This window comes from Rhinolophus ferrumequinum, chromosome 15, assembly GCF_004115265.2.
Source record: "Rhinolophus ferrumequinum isolate MPI-CBG mRhiFer1 chromosome 15, mRhiFer1_v1.p, whole genome shotgun sequence".
Taxonomy (NCBI): domain Eukaryota; kingdom Metazoa; phylum Chordata; class Mammalia; order Chiroptera; family Rhinolophidae; genus Rhinolophus; species Rhinolophus ferrumequinum.
Genome location: NC_046298.1, coordinates 47,521,819 through 47,535,796, shown reverse-complemented (window position 1 = coordinate 47,535,796; position 13,978 = coordinate 47,521,819). Strand labels below are relative to the sequence as shown.

Below are 13,978 nucleotides of genomic sequence, written 5' to 3'. Positions count from 1 at the left end.
TGAGTGAGCTATACCTGAGTCGGGCTTGGCACAGCGCGGGGAAGCACCCAGCAAACACTGGATGGAAATAACAACAGTGCAGTTAGCGGCCCAGCGCTCAGCACCCCCAGGAATCTTGTGGTGAGTGTGGAAGCCACTTGCTCATGACCACCCAGGTCGGCCTGCCTTGAAAACCGGGGCTCTCAGCAGACACATCACTTGGGTGTCAAATGACTGATGTTCCCTGAGGGGTCTGGAGATGGAGAGGGTGTTCCTCTTCCTGGGACACCCTGACAAGGAAGGGATGGGCCCTGGAGTCCCCCCGCCTTCCTGTGGAACCCATGCTGTCGCCACACCCGGCAGTTGACTCCTCCAGGCATCCAGGTGTCTGACAGTCACTTCCAGGGACAGAGCCTGGAAATGTGCTTTTAATTGCAGTTTTCCCAACAGTATCTCCTCTCCCAGTTAAAACAAAGATGAGGTGTGGTGAAGACTGGCTCTGTCCCCCTGGAATGGGGCAGCAGTCTTGGTGCTGGGGTCTGGGCCTCCCTCCGTACCTCCCTGAACAGTCTGGGCGCCTGCCAGTGGCGGCGCAGCTTTCCCTGCAGGAACCTCCCAGCCCTGACCCCGACCCCTTCAGATTCGCGGGGCCTCTGTGTCCCTTCAGCGGGCAGCCACCTAGGGCACTGCCCCTCAGGTGGACATGATGCCACTCTTCTCGCCCTTGACCTTAAGGAACTCAGCCATGCTGGAGAAATATTTCTGATTGGCCTCGGCCACCTTCTTCTCGGCTGCTTGTGGGTTCACAATCTCCAGGCCCTGGGCAGGGAAGGGAGACAAGACGACGGGGATGGGGAGACGATCTGGCCCCTGACAACACCCCTCCCCCCGTGTGAACAGGCAAAGCAGTAGAAGCCCAGGAGGGGAAGGGGCTTTCCTGACCCTAGCAGGCAGGCCGGGCAGGTACCTGGAGCGGGGTGAAGGCCACGCTGGAGGCAGTCCCTGAGGAGCGGTCTCGGATGGTAGACTTCCCGCCGTATACTACACTCTGCTTCTGCAGGGTCCGCTGTGGGGGGAGGGGAGGGAAGGGGAAGTCCCAGCTGTGACAGGGCTGTTCCACGCTTGTCCACCTCACCCCAACCCACCCAGACCTGGCCATACCTGCAGTGTCTTGGAGATCCTGGCTTTGGTGGCCTCGTTCACCTGTGTCTGCCGCACGCGCCCGCTGCCCGACTTGCCCAGGTGGCCCAGACTGAAGCCCAGGTCCTCCTGGTAGGCATCCTCTTCAATCTGGGGGAGGGGAAGGCATTCTGGAGTCAGTCACCCCCTTTTTAGCTCACCCAGTCCTGTAGGCACCTGTTCAGGCACCTCCTGGGCCCCAAGTGCAGTGAGCTTTGCTGAGGCCCTGGGTGACAGTGGGGGCCCACAAGGGGGTTACTGCTCCCCCAGCTGACAGGTGAGAGGCGTTGTGTGTGTGTGATATCAAGAACTGGAACAGATTTCACTGATGAAACGGCGTCTGAGTTGGTTCTTGTGGGACCAGGGGGGTGCTCGAATAATGAGAATGGTAGGGGCGAGGTGTGGGGAAAGGCATGTCAGGCAGGGCCGGGGAAGGTCGCGCTGGGCAGGCCTGCAGTGCCTGGGTAAGGAAGCCCCGGGCGAGGGCCTGGCGCTGAGGGTCGTGTAGATCCCTTTGGGGCTGGATGGATGGGGAGGGGAGGACACTAGCCCAGCCCAGTAAATAGGGAGGATGCTGGGGTGGTGCCTGGGTCTGAGGGGGGCAGGGCCACAGGATGGGGAGGGAAGAATGCGGCAGGGGGCAGGGCTAGGAGGGGAGGGGACCCTGGGATCCCACAGTGATGGGCATTAGGGGTCTGACCTCCCCAAAGCTCATGCGGTTGGCCTGCTTCCGGATCTCGGTCAGCCCCAGCCGCTCCTTCATCTTGCGGTACCTGGGACAGGGGCAACCGGAAGTCAGGTGGGTCAGTGCAAGCCACCTCCCTTCCTGCCCGCCCGGCCCGCCACACCCGCAGGTCCCCAGGGCCCCACCTGCGGCCACCTCGCTTCTTGCGCTGCCCATCGAGGGGCGCAGGCAGTGGCTTCACCTGCTTCACAGGCGGGGGCTCCTGCCACTTGTCGAACTTGCGCTCAATCTCATCCTTGAGTTCGTAGCCAACCTGGGGGAGTGCGGGGGGGTGGGGGGGCTGCTGCAGCTGCTCTGTGCGGCTGAGTCGGGCCTCCCCTGTCCCTCGGCCCATCCATCTGCGGAACGTCCCTCCTTCGCAGTGCCTGCCCTCGGGCCCACCCTGTACCTGGCCTCGAGGATCTCGAGGCTCTCGGCAGCTGTTGGCTCTCCAGGGTTAAGCTCCACCCACGACCCTGTGACTCCTGGACTCCTCTGAAGGTGGCACCCACAAACAGCTGCTGCCTTGACACCCGGATATGATCAGCCTCTCAAACACAGAACTCCTGCCCGGCCCACCTCCTCCACAAGTGGGGACGCCCGGGAGTCGGTCAGCCTACACTCCAGTTTCACCCCGCAAATACCATGAGGCTCTTCTTCAAGAAAGACCCCAAATCAGCCCCTCCGCAGCACCTCCGCTGAAGCCGAGCTCCCCATCAGGCACCAGGGCCCATGGTCTGCCCTTCCCGCCAGCCCCTCCCAGGCTCACTGAGCTCCAGCCTCAGGGCCTTTGCGCTGCCCACTCCCCCTTCTCCCAGTATCCAGGTGACTCGTTTGCTACCTTTACTCAGGTCTACGTGAAACCCTCCCCTCCTAGAGAAGCCCTCCTTGAGGCCAGCCTCCCTTGTCACCCAATGCCCTTTATTTCTCTTCTTAGCATTTACTTAGCACCACTGGACACACCACAGCTTTACCTGCTCCTGCCCCCCAACCAGAATATCACCACCACAGAGGCAGGGTTTGTCTGTGCCGTTCACCCTGAATCCCCAGCCTCTAGGCCAGTGGTGAGAGAGATCGAAGCCCTGAACACTGCCAGGCGGGGTGCTTGGACTACAGTACACAGAGAGGAAATGTCTCTCCTCTCACAGAGCAAGTCTGCCACGGAACACAGGTCTCCTGAGTAATTACTGCATGACAGCAGTGCTGGCAGAGGGGACAGAGCCCAGTACAGCAGGTAAAATAATGTCCCCCCCGCCCCCAAGATGTCCACGTCCGAATCTCTGGTTACTGTGAACATGTCACCTAACAGAAGGGACTTTGCAGGTGTGTCTGGTTAAGGATCTTGAGATGAGGGCAGTAATAGACTACCTACCAGTGTGGGCCCAAGGTCATCCCAGGCCCTTAAAGGAGGAGTATGTGAGGATAGAGGCAGAGGCGGGAAACACTGTGCTGCTGGCTCTGAAGACGAGGGAGGGGCCCTGAGGCAAGGGATGCAGGTGGCCCTTAGAAGCTGGAAAAGGCCCGGGATGGACCCTCTCCTTGAGTCTCCAGTAGGAATGGACTCTGCTGACAGAGAGGCCCACTTTGGATTCTGGCCTATGCGACTGAGTGATCATAAACCCATGTTGCTTTAAGCCATTGCGTTCGTGGTCCTTTGTTAGAGCAGCACCAACAGGAAATGATACACCGGGGGGAGGGGGACCACAGACGGACACGCCCACGTGCCCTGCCAGGATGGGGCTCATGTGCCGTGAGCCCCCTGGCAGACCACAGATCCTCATGCACAGACACCCTCACCTTCCCCTCTGTGCTCTCGTGGAAACTGTCCACACGAGCTGCCAGCGTGCACTTGGCAGCCACGAGCCGGGCCGCTTTCCGCCGGAGATCCTGGAAGAGTGGAAAAGGGAGGCTGAGTTAAAGCAAGGAATCAAGGAGATCACTGAATTCCCAAAGCTTGAGCCACCACGGGCTCAATTTCTGCCTGTCAGCATTTCAACCTTATGCCATGTGTCACTGTAATATGTGTGATGGTGACAAACTATCATCGATGTTTCCTACTTTTAAAGAACTTAACCCCGTTTGCACAGACAACAGACAACTTAATGGAATTGCTACAGATAGATTATCAAATACCAAAAAGATAGTTTGTTATGACTAAAATAGAAAACATGCAGTATGTCACTAAAAACCATGTTATGCGCCACGAAAGGGACGTGGCCTGTGTTTTGGAAAACAGCAAGATGGTACATGTAAAACCCGGAGCCACAAGTGTCACTTAATAATAAAAATACTAGTTAGCAGCAGCTGTGTGGAGTGAAGAATTAGCCTGGCTCTAAGGGGTGTTGCCTTGGCCAGACGTAACTGCGATGTAGGGTGAGTTCTTCGGGTTACAGGGTGTCGGTCAACTTGTTCTTAGACCCGTGCGACCCTGTCCCCCAGGTTCCTGAGCACTGTTATCAGCTGTGACTGATGGGGACCTGCTGAGGCTCACCGGGGGCAGGGACTGCACGATGTCGCTGTGGTAGATGTAGCCGGTGTGGGGCAGCACGGAGGTGGACGAGAAGCCAGACAGCGTCTTGCGCTGGGCGCCCAGTAACATGATGTTGCAGGCGGGCATCTTGGAGAGGTTGGTCAGGCCGCCGGCCACCCCTGCAGCAGGAGAGAGGGTGGGAGAGGGGTCAGAAGAGGCAGGGGCATTTGCCTGGGGGCTCACCGTGTGCATGCCTTTACGTGAGTGTCTGGTTGGATCCCATGGTGGCCCTGCCAGGGAGGGCCTGTCGCATTTGAGAGGGGAGTTGGAGGAGGCTCAGAGAGGTCAAGCAACTTTTCTGAGCGTGCACAGCAAGCAAATGGCCCAACAGGAACCCGACCGCAGAGATGGACCACAGGGCCTCGGTGTGCAGCACTGGGCGTCCCCACGAGCTCATCTGCTCCGCAGGTGCAGGAAGGGGAAGTGGGCTGTCAGGAAATACTCCTACCTCTGATGGGGTCTGTGAGCCAGGCCAGTGCTGGGTGTTTTTAAGGATTAGGGAAACTGTCTCATCAACCAAATGAATCCTTAAAACAAGCCTCCAGCACAAGTGTGGTAACCTGTGCAGGAGCAGAAGGAGGACCCCCACAGACGCTCATTGCAATACCTAGAACCTGCACTCTGGTGCCTTTTCGGGCCAGAGAAACTTGGCAGACACAACTAAACTAATGACCTCAAGATGGGCGAATATCCTGGAGGATTCAGGCTCAATGTAACCACAGCGTCCTTATGAAACTGGAAGAGAAAGGCTGTAGCAGAGTGAGAGGTACGACAGAGGAGACTGAAGATGGATGAAGGGGCCACGAGGCAAGGGACGCGAGAAGCTGGAAAACACAGGGAAAGGGTTCCTCCCTGACCCTCCAGAAAGGAACACGGCTGTACCCACACCCTGACCTTAGCCCAGCGAGGCCTGCAGAGGACTCCTGACATCCAGAACCAGGAGATAATAAACCGTGCTGTTCAAGCCGCTTGATTTGTGGCCACTTGTTACAGCAACTGTAGGAACCTAGCACACCACTGGGGAAACTGAGGCACATGTGGCCACCTGCCCAAGGATGTGAGGTCAATGACGGGGAAGCAGGACCCACACTCGAGTTTGCCTGCCCTGAAACCACTGCTTCCTTCTACCCTGTGACTGCACACACCTGCCTCCGGAACCCCAAATTTTCTGTGTTGGAGACCTCACCCCCCAGTGCCTCAGAATAGGACCCTATCTGGAGATGGAGCCTTTAAACACGTGATAAGGTGACACATCATAGGATGGGCCCAGTCCCATCTGACTGGTGTCCTCAGAAGAGGAGTTAGGACACAGACACACATAGAGGGACGACCACGTGAGGACGCAGGGACAAGATGGCCATCTGCACGCCAAGGACAGAGGCCTCAGGAGAAACCTGCCCGGCCGACGCCTTGATCTCAGCCTTCCAGCCTCCGGGACTAGGGACAGTAAGTCTGGGTTGTTGAAGCCGCCGTCTGCAGTCTTTGTGACAGCCTGAGCTAACTAACAGCTGCTGTACCAAACTCCCCAGCAGGTGTTTCTCGGTTGAAGGGGCCAGGAGCCCGAGGGCCGAGCGCTCTGAGACTGAGAGAGCTCCCAAGGAGGAGGGGACCTGCCCTCAGTCCCAACACATGGCCAGGACCAGCACCCCCTCTTGTGGAGAACACTGAGGCCCGTGCCCGGCCTGGCTCACCCATGATCTTGGCGGCTGTGGATGCCCCAACGATGATGGACAGGTTGGGTGCGATGAAGGACATGCGTGACTCCACGTACTCGTAGATGCGGTGCTTGCAGGCACTCAGCTCCAGTGCCATGTCACAGGCCTCCTCCAGCCGCTCCAGCTCCTCCTCTGACAGCTGCTGTCTGCGAGGTGGAGAGAACATGTGGCTGGGAAGGGCCGGCCTCTCCTGGCTCCCCTGCCTGACTGGTGTGGGAGCCCCGTCCTCCCGCTGTGTGTTCACACACGCACGTGTGCAGCTTCAGGACAACTGCCCCTCAGCAGTGGCAAGCTAGGGGCTTGCTTGTTCTCCCCCTGGAGTGCTTGCTGCCTGCCTGAGGCCGCGTCCTCACCTCCTCCAGAAAGCCATCAGACCCACTCTGGTAGGCACCTCCCCTCTGCACCCAGCATTTGCCCTCCGGCCTTTGACCTGTGCGTGCACCTTCGTTCTCCCAGACAGGAGCGCCGAGGACGGGGCCACCTCTGCTTTGCTGAGTTCTGTAACCCTGTCCTCAGCACAGTGCTCGGCACTCTGGCAACATCTGTTCGGTGAACAAGATGACAGCCTGCAGGAGGTCTCCATCCCACAGGACTCTGCTCAGGGGTTTCAAGACCGTGCCTTCCTTCTCTGAGGCATGGCACAGACGCCGATGAGGGAGCCCAAACAAAGTCCCTGCTGTCACTTCTGATTATGGGCTCACCCTCTGCCTCAACCCCCAAGACTCCAGGCTCCTGCAGGGGGAGGCTGGCTCCTCACTGACAGGGGACCCCAGAGCCCAGCACGGAGCCTGGTTTGCCGGAGCCACTCATTAAACACGTGTGGAATTGAAATTAACTGTCCTCATGAGACTAACAACTGTGCCACTGGGACCACAAGATCATCGCCTGCTGTTAGCTGGGGCTGAGGCAGGCTGCAGTCTTTCTCCCTGCTTGGTACAGTACGTACCCCTGCGTGGTGGAGGCAGTCACACTGACGACCATGATGGTGGCGTTTGTCAGGATCTGCTGCAGGTTCTCATTGTTCTTGCACTTGTCCAGGCTATTACCCAGCTCCTGTGGTGAGAAGGCCACAGGGGGGGCATGCACACTCAGGCGGGCTCTAGACCTTTTCTTGTTTCTGCACCCGCCAGGGTCTCTTCTGGGGACACTGGGCAAACTGGGGTCTTGTACGTAGGGCGATTCTCCTGCCCCTACCAGCTCTGAGAATGTCACTGCTCAAAGCAGAAGCACCATCTGCCCTGCGCTGGCTGATCGAGAAACGACCGGAACAACTGGCCACCCAGGGACAAGCGCTGCCTAACAGGCCTGCTGCCCGGTTGACTCAGAGCGTAAATCCGACCCCATCTCCTCCTGCATGGACGTCCCCAGCTGCTGCCCTTACCTGCTGGACGCACACGGGAGTTTCCTTGCTGGTATCCCTGCCTTCACTTGCACCTGACCCTCCCAGGCTTAGGGGTCAGATGTGCTCTGACCTCTTCAGCTTCGCCTCACCACTTCTAATTTTTCATTCCCTGAACCCGCCAGGGCTTGTAACTGTCTCGGGGTCCTGGCACTTAACACTTCTTCCCCTGAATCTCTGCCCCTTCATCAGCCTTCAGATCCCAACCACAGCTGGACAAGTGCTGGCGGGCAGTGGGGCACCCCTCAGCTCCCTCCCTTCTTTCTGGGCCTCTGCCAGCTCCACCCCTCTACCTGGGGAAGGAGCCGTGAGAACATCCTTTCCAGGCATCGTACCCCCCATGCTGGGCAGCTGGCAGCAGCTAGGCCATCGGTCACCCCTCTCCATTACCTCCACACCTGAGACGGCAAGGCAGGCAGCTGGGACCTTCACCATCACGCATCTAGTTCATTCACCTGCTCCTTGGTCCCATCCATCTCAGGCCAAAAGCTGAGCGAGGGGAGCCTCTGCCCTAGGCCGGGGGTCAAGAGTGGGACTCTGCCTCCCCTTCATACTGGGGGGTCGAGGAGCCTGTTCTCCCTGAGCACCCCTCCCCTCACTCACCTTGACCGTACGGATGTAATCCAGCGCGTTGGGGACCAGTGACTCCAGTTCGGGGAACCGCTTTGAGTACTTATCCCGGATGAACTTATGGATGATGTCTGAGGTGGACAAAGATGGGAGGAATCTGATGAGGGGACAGGCAGACTCTGCTGGCTGTCCCCCACATCCAGTTCCCCTTCTTCCCTTAGTAACCACACCCCTGAGCCCTAGCTGGGCACACGGACACCCAGCGCAAAGGCTGCATTTCCTGGCTCCCTCCCTGCTGGATGCGTCCGCAGGAGTTAGTTCTGATCTACAAGTGATATGTGCAACTTCCAGGTCACCCCCTTAAAAAAGAAAATTGTGCCGTCCTCTTCTCTCCCCCATTTTGCTGGTGGGGATGTGGAGGTGATGGCTGGAGGTGGGCAGTCACCTTGTACCATGAAACAGGTGGCTGACTAACAAGATGCAAAGAGAGTGGGCCCCAGAGGCTTTTACATCAGGGCACCAGCCTGGACTGCTCACCGGGACTTTCACAGGAGAGGAAAATGCACTTCCTTGTTATTTAAGCCACTGTCAGAGCAGCTGAACCTGGACTCAGGCTAATAGAAGGGGTTTGAGGGCAGGACCCTGAGGAAGGCCAGGGGAAAAGGTCGCCAGGAATGCTGCCTGTGCCTCCCTCGGGGACACCAGGCAGGGTCATCTCTGCTTGCCCCTCCCTTACTCACTCAGCTCGTTCTCGATCTCCACGGTCAGGTTGTTGGCATCCACAATGACCCGGTATTCAGGGGCCGCCTCCACTGGTCCCATCACTGAGGGTGAAAAACAGCCTGGTGGGCTATGCTCCCCAGCAGCCACCACTCCTGGGCCCCTCGGCTGAGGGAGACTGCCACTATGGCTGGCCGAAGGGTCAACTGAGGGAGGGTACGTGTGTCTGCAAACCTCCCATCTCTCCCTCCAGGCCAGTCTAGACTTGACCCCATCTCACCCTAGAACTAAACCCTCCCAGGAGGGAGCGCAGGCCTGCACCCGCTTCCAGGGCGCACCCACTCCCACGTCCCTGGGGCTAACGGCCAAACTCCCCAGGCTGACGTCCAAGGCCTTGCAAGGAGAAGGACTGTGTCTGTTTCCTGTGGCTGTACGCTGAGCCCTTCCATGCCCAAAATGGTACCTGGAGTCGCCCCACGGACATCAACCCACCACCGACTCGCTGCTCTGGCCTCACCTTCCAGCCCCATGCCCTCCTCACCACCCTGTTATCACATTCCAGCCATAAGAGACGGATGACAGTGCCCTGACACTCAGGGCTGCTTCACTCCTCTGGGCCTCTGCACATGCTGTTCCCTCTCTCTGGTATGTCCCTTCCTAATATCTGCTTCTGGAAAACTCTCTTTGGGCTTTAATAATCGCCAATGATATTAATAATGGTGACAATGATAGTATTACCAAGAGCCATAGTCACAGTGGCTGACATTGTTCTAACTTATTTTATGCACATCATCCAGGGAGGCAGGTGTTAAATTAAGAAACAGAGAGACACGGCCTGATGTCACAGAGCCAGCAGATGGCAGTCCTGATATCTGACTCCAGAGCCCGTGTTCTCAACCCTGACGCTCAAATGCCTCCACGTCCTTAAGACTCAGAAGGCGCCGAAGAAGCTTCCCCTCGCCTCTCGCCTCTCGGGAGGGTCAGATGTCCCCTCTGCTCTCACAGCACCCCTGCCACATCCATTAGGCATGATTACCACCTGCTTTGGAGATGTTTCGTGTCCACCTTCCCACCAGACACCGGGTGTGATGGGGTCTGACTTAATCCCTGAGCCTGTCCCGACATAAGAAATGTCATTTTTATGGCTCCCCACGGCTCTCTGGATCAAGAAGTTCCCAGCCTGGCATCGGAAACCCCACAGGATCTGGAACCTTCTTCAGCCTCCCCCATATCTGAGGCTCTGAACACACAGCTCTCTTTCCCTGGGCACATGTGCCCCACCGTTGGCGTGCTGTGCACATTCGTGCTTCAACATCCAATCCACGTATCAGTTCGTCCCTGACCCGAGGCAGGGTCAGCAGGCCACTCTTGCACCTCCAGTATCCCCAGCTCCACCCCTCCCATCGGGCACCGCCCACCAATAACTGTCTGGGACCTGGCCTGTCTGCTCCGCCCAGCCCCAGAGTACCTCAAAAATGTTCAAGAAAGAAAGAAAAGAGTGCGTCTCCCCAAAACTCTGCTCTGACTGTACCACCCCGGTGCCCGACAACCTTCTGTAGCTTCCTGCTGCCACCAAATTCCATGAGAGCCCCACCCTGACAAGAAGAATGGGGGTGTAACAGAATCACCCTCTGAGAGCTGGTCTGAATAGTCAAGTGATAACCCAGCGCTCCCCAAAGTTGGCAGTGAGAGGAGGTTTTAAGTGATGCTTTAATAATCGTGTGAGTTTATGGTTCCTTCTTATTTACCAAACGATACCAGTTTCCTATTTACAGTAGCGATAACTTTCCTCCTGAGATAAACTTAAGGGAAAAAGTACACTGATTTAGAGAAAATGTGAAGTAGGTAAGATGAGTGGTTTATAGATGGCAAAACGCCTGTAACTGGTCATGTGACACACTTAAGTCTGGGAAACCTAGTGAAAAGTCCTAGATGAGCACAGAGCAAGAGCTATGGAGTGTCAGCTGTAATGTAACATCTTTTTAGGGGAGAAGGGAACTGGGTTGGGATGGAAGAGAAGACGGCACCAGAAAAGGCTGAGAGGGAGACGGAGTCACTAGCATCTTAAAGAGCCCAGGCACTGGCTGGAGAGCAGGTGGGGTAAGTGAGGGCGAGTGGGCGGGGAGAAGGTACCTTCTGAAGCTTTGGCTTGCTTGCTGATATACTCCTCAATCTTCATCATGATCTCAGCAAACTGTTGGGGCCGGAGAGGACAGTCACCACCCAGGACTGTTCAAGAAGAGCCACTGCCCAGCCCGCCCTCTCGGGAGCTCCCGTTTACTGCCCACTCACCATCTTGCTGTCCCACAGCTTGGCGATGCTCTTAACCGAATCTCCGGAAAGGTCCAGCTGCGTCTCCTCCTGCACGTCCTCAATCGCTGGCTCCTCTTCTTCTTCCCCATAGCTTCCTCCTTCCTCCTCTTCGGCCGCCTCCTCAAGGTCAGCCAGGAGCTCGTCTGCCAGAGACATCCTGAGGCCTATGGGGGAGGGGAAGCAGGGTTCCCCCTCATTGCTGGGAGGGGCTTCCCCTGCAAAAGGCCCTGGGCTCTCCTCATCGACCCACTAGCACGCAAGCTCCCCAAGGACAGCTGTTTTCATTTGTTGTTCTGCAGCTTCCTAATTGTGCCTGGCACATAGTAGATGCTCGATAAACACCTCCTGAATTAATCCCTGAACAAACCTCCCAGAACCTAGATGAAGTCCAGCCATAACTCATACCAACTACCCTCTCACTTGTCCAGCTCATGTCACTGGACAAGACACAGCACACCCCGCATGCCACCACTCGCTAAGGCTTAAAAGATACATCGCCCCTTGATTAGATGCAACCTCTCATTTGTTTTCCCTGTAACAGAGCCTGCCCCCACCCCCAATTTTAGGGCCCCAAATGGGTGCCAGATTTCCTAAACTACTGATCTCCTGAGCCATCAGGGCAACCAGAGCGACCTAATATGTCTCGAGTCCCCAGGCTGATCACCTCTGGCCATGAGCAGTCTCAACTACGCCAAGGGCTGTAAACATCTCAGTGTTTTCTGTGAGTCCCACAAAGAGGAAAGTGCTTCCTCTACAAAGTACAATTCCCATCACTCTGTCCTCCCTTTTAGTTTTTTAATAAGCATTATTTTCTTCTTTCTGTCCCTCTCCCTTCTGCACAAATCAAATCCCCTTCTTCATTCCCTCCCCTTCCACATCATCCCCCTCTAACGTATAAAAACAGAGGCCGCAAACTTCAATGCTCATAGGCTAAATGGATGAAAAGGTGAGTGAGGCAGGCTGAGGGCTGGGCAATCAGGAGTGGAGCCTGGAGAATCAGAGGATTGCTGCTTGTGACTCCGTCTCCCTCTCAGCCTTTTCTATTCCCTCTTACTATAAAGAATAAGAGCCCTCTTATTCTCTCCTACAGGCGAGGTCGTGCTCAGCTCTAGACAAGCCTTGCCAGTGGGAATGTGGGTTCCATGTTGCCAGGTTTTCTAATATTTTTTCAAGAGGAGTAAGAAATTCAGAATCTTTTCGTGGAATCTCCCAGTTTGAAGTTTCTTTTTATTATTTAAATGGGTAATTTAAATTAAGAACAAACCGAACAAACCACCGCGGCACGGGCTAGACCAAACAGGAGATTGCAGGACAGGTTTGGCCCTGGGTGTCCGGCACTATGAGCTCAGTCTCCCCTCATATCCTCCTCTCTCCCTAAGACACAATGTCCCCTTTATACCCACTGCTCTTTATAAGACAGTTTTTCCTTGTAAACGCCCTTTATCACCTCACATATGCCTTTCTCTAAAACTCCCCTTACTCACTTTCTCTAAGAGGAACTCTTCCTTTCTTTAAAGAACATAGCCCTCTCCCCATATATGACTCAAGTGTCTTCATGTCCTCTTTTCTGTTCCCCCACCAAACTGTAAGCAGACCCAGGGACCGTATCTGTCTGCTCACTGCTATATCCCCACTGTCTAGCAAAATGTCTAGCACATACTAAGCACTCAAGAAATACTTGGTAAATGAATGAACAACTTTATTTATTCCTTATACCACCACATTATGGTCTCCTTTCTCCAGGTCTCTGAATATATTATTTTTTCATTCCTCAGGCGGGGGCATAAACATTATTTCTTGCACTGCAGATCTTCTCTGACTGTCAAACTAGATCCTATTATATATCTATGAGCCTCTGAGATGGCCGCAACACTTAAGATTCTCCAAATTTCTAACAGTTTGTTTTAATGCCCATCTTCCCCACTAAGCCAAACTTTCTGTGAGAACGGGGACTGTGCCCGTTTTATTCACTGTTCCCTAGCCTGCGTGCCCAGCACACCACCTGGCACAGAGGAGGTACAATGACCTCGCTTCATTCCAGCCAACCTCTGCCACTATCCCCTTCGCCCCCGAGTCCTGCTCACATTTCCTTAGCCTACCAACCTACTCCCCTCACTTTTTGGTGGCTCAGCGCCTCCTCAGCCTTCAGTTCTTATCTTATATACCAGCTCCCTGATCCACGCACCCCACTCTTGGTGACACACCCGCACGCCCTGTGGGTACCCTACGGCGCTTCACGCTCTTGTGATTATTTAAGTAATTACTTGACTAAGCCTGTCTCCCCAAGCAAAATGTTCTAAGAGGGCAGAGAACATTATTGCTCTTGCCTTATCCCCAGAGGCCTCAAACTGCAAAAGCACATGAGACCTTTGGGTCATCAGTCTAGTAAGGCCTGCCTTTGTCCTTGCACACAGTCCATCCCCCCAGACACAGGAATCCAACCTCCCGCCCTCCCCTCGTCTCCATCACACTCACCACTTCCCTCCTTGCACGACGGTTTCTAGTAAATCAGCTTCCAACACAGGTCGACGCTCACTGATGACGTCGCACCCTCGAGACGCTGTTGAGGCAAAGCTGCGCCCAGATTGGCCTCCGCTCCAGGTTATTCCGGACCGCCTTTGGAACAACAACTTTATTAGCACCTGCCGCTATACGGAGAAGGGGTGAGCAGGAGCGGGGAGAGGGGACTCAACTGGCTCACGACCCGTCGAGGACTGAGCCTGCTAAACGGAGAATTGCCGTAGTTGGACGACAGGATGTCGAGACAAAAATAAAGACGAGGTCAACTCAGACGATTGGTGGCGACGTTAGACGACAAAGCAAGGCCTTTCAGCTGAGACTCGGGGTGG

General features: G+C 55.8%; 1 protein-coding gene across 1 annotated transcript; it reads right to left on the bottom strand.

Moving 5' to 3' along the window:
- Positions 1-364: 364 nt before the first annotated feature.
- On the bottom strand, positions 365-13,740 carry PRPF31 (pre-mRNA processing factor 31). Its single transcript, XM_033127507.1, has 14 exons — positions 13,605-13,740; positions 11,109-11,293; positions 10,950-11,010; positions 8,837-8,920; positions 8,130-8,227; positions 7,074-7,180; positions 6,104-6,273; positions 4,374-4,531; positions 3,680-3,769; positions 2,029-2,156; positions 1,859-1,931; positions 1,141-1,269; positions 947-1,045; positions 365-798 (listed from the first exon to the last, which is right to left on the bottom strand). The coding sequence occupies exons 2-14, from the start codon at positions 11,283-11,285 to the stop codon at positions 673-675; spliced, it is 1,500 nt and encodes a 499-aa protein (XP_032983398.1). The 5' UTR covers positions 11,286-11,293; positions 13,605-13,740; the 3' UTR covers positions 365-672.
- Between the last annotated feature and the right edge of the window lie 238 nt (positions 13,741-13,978).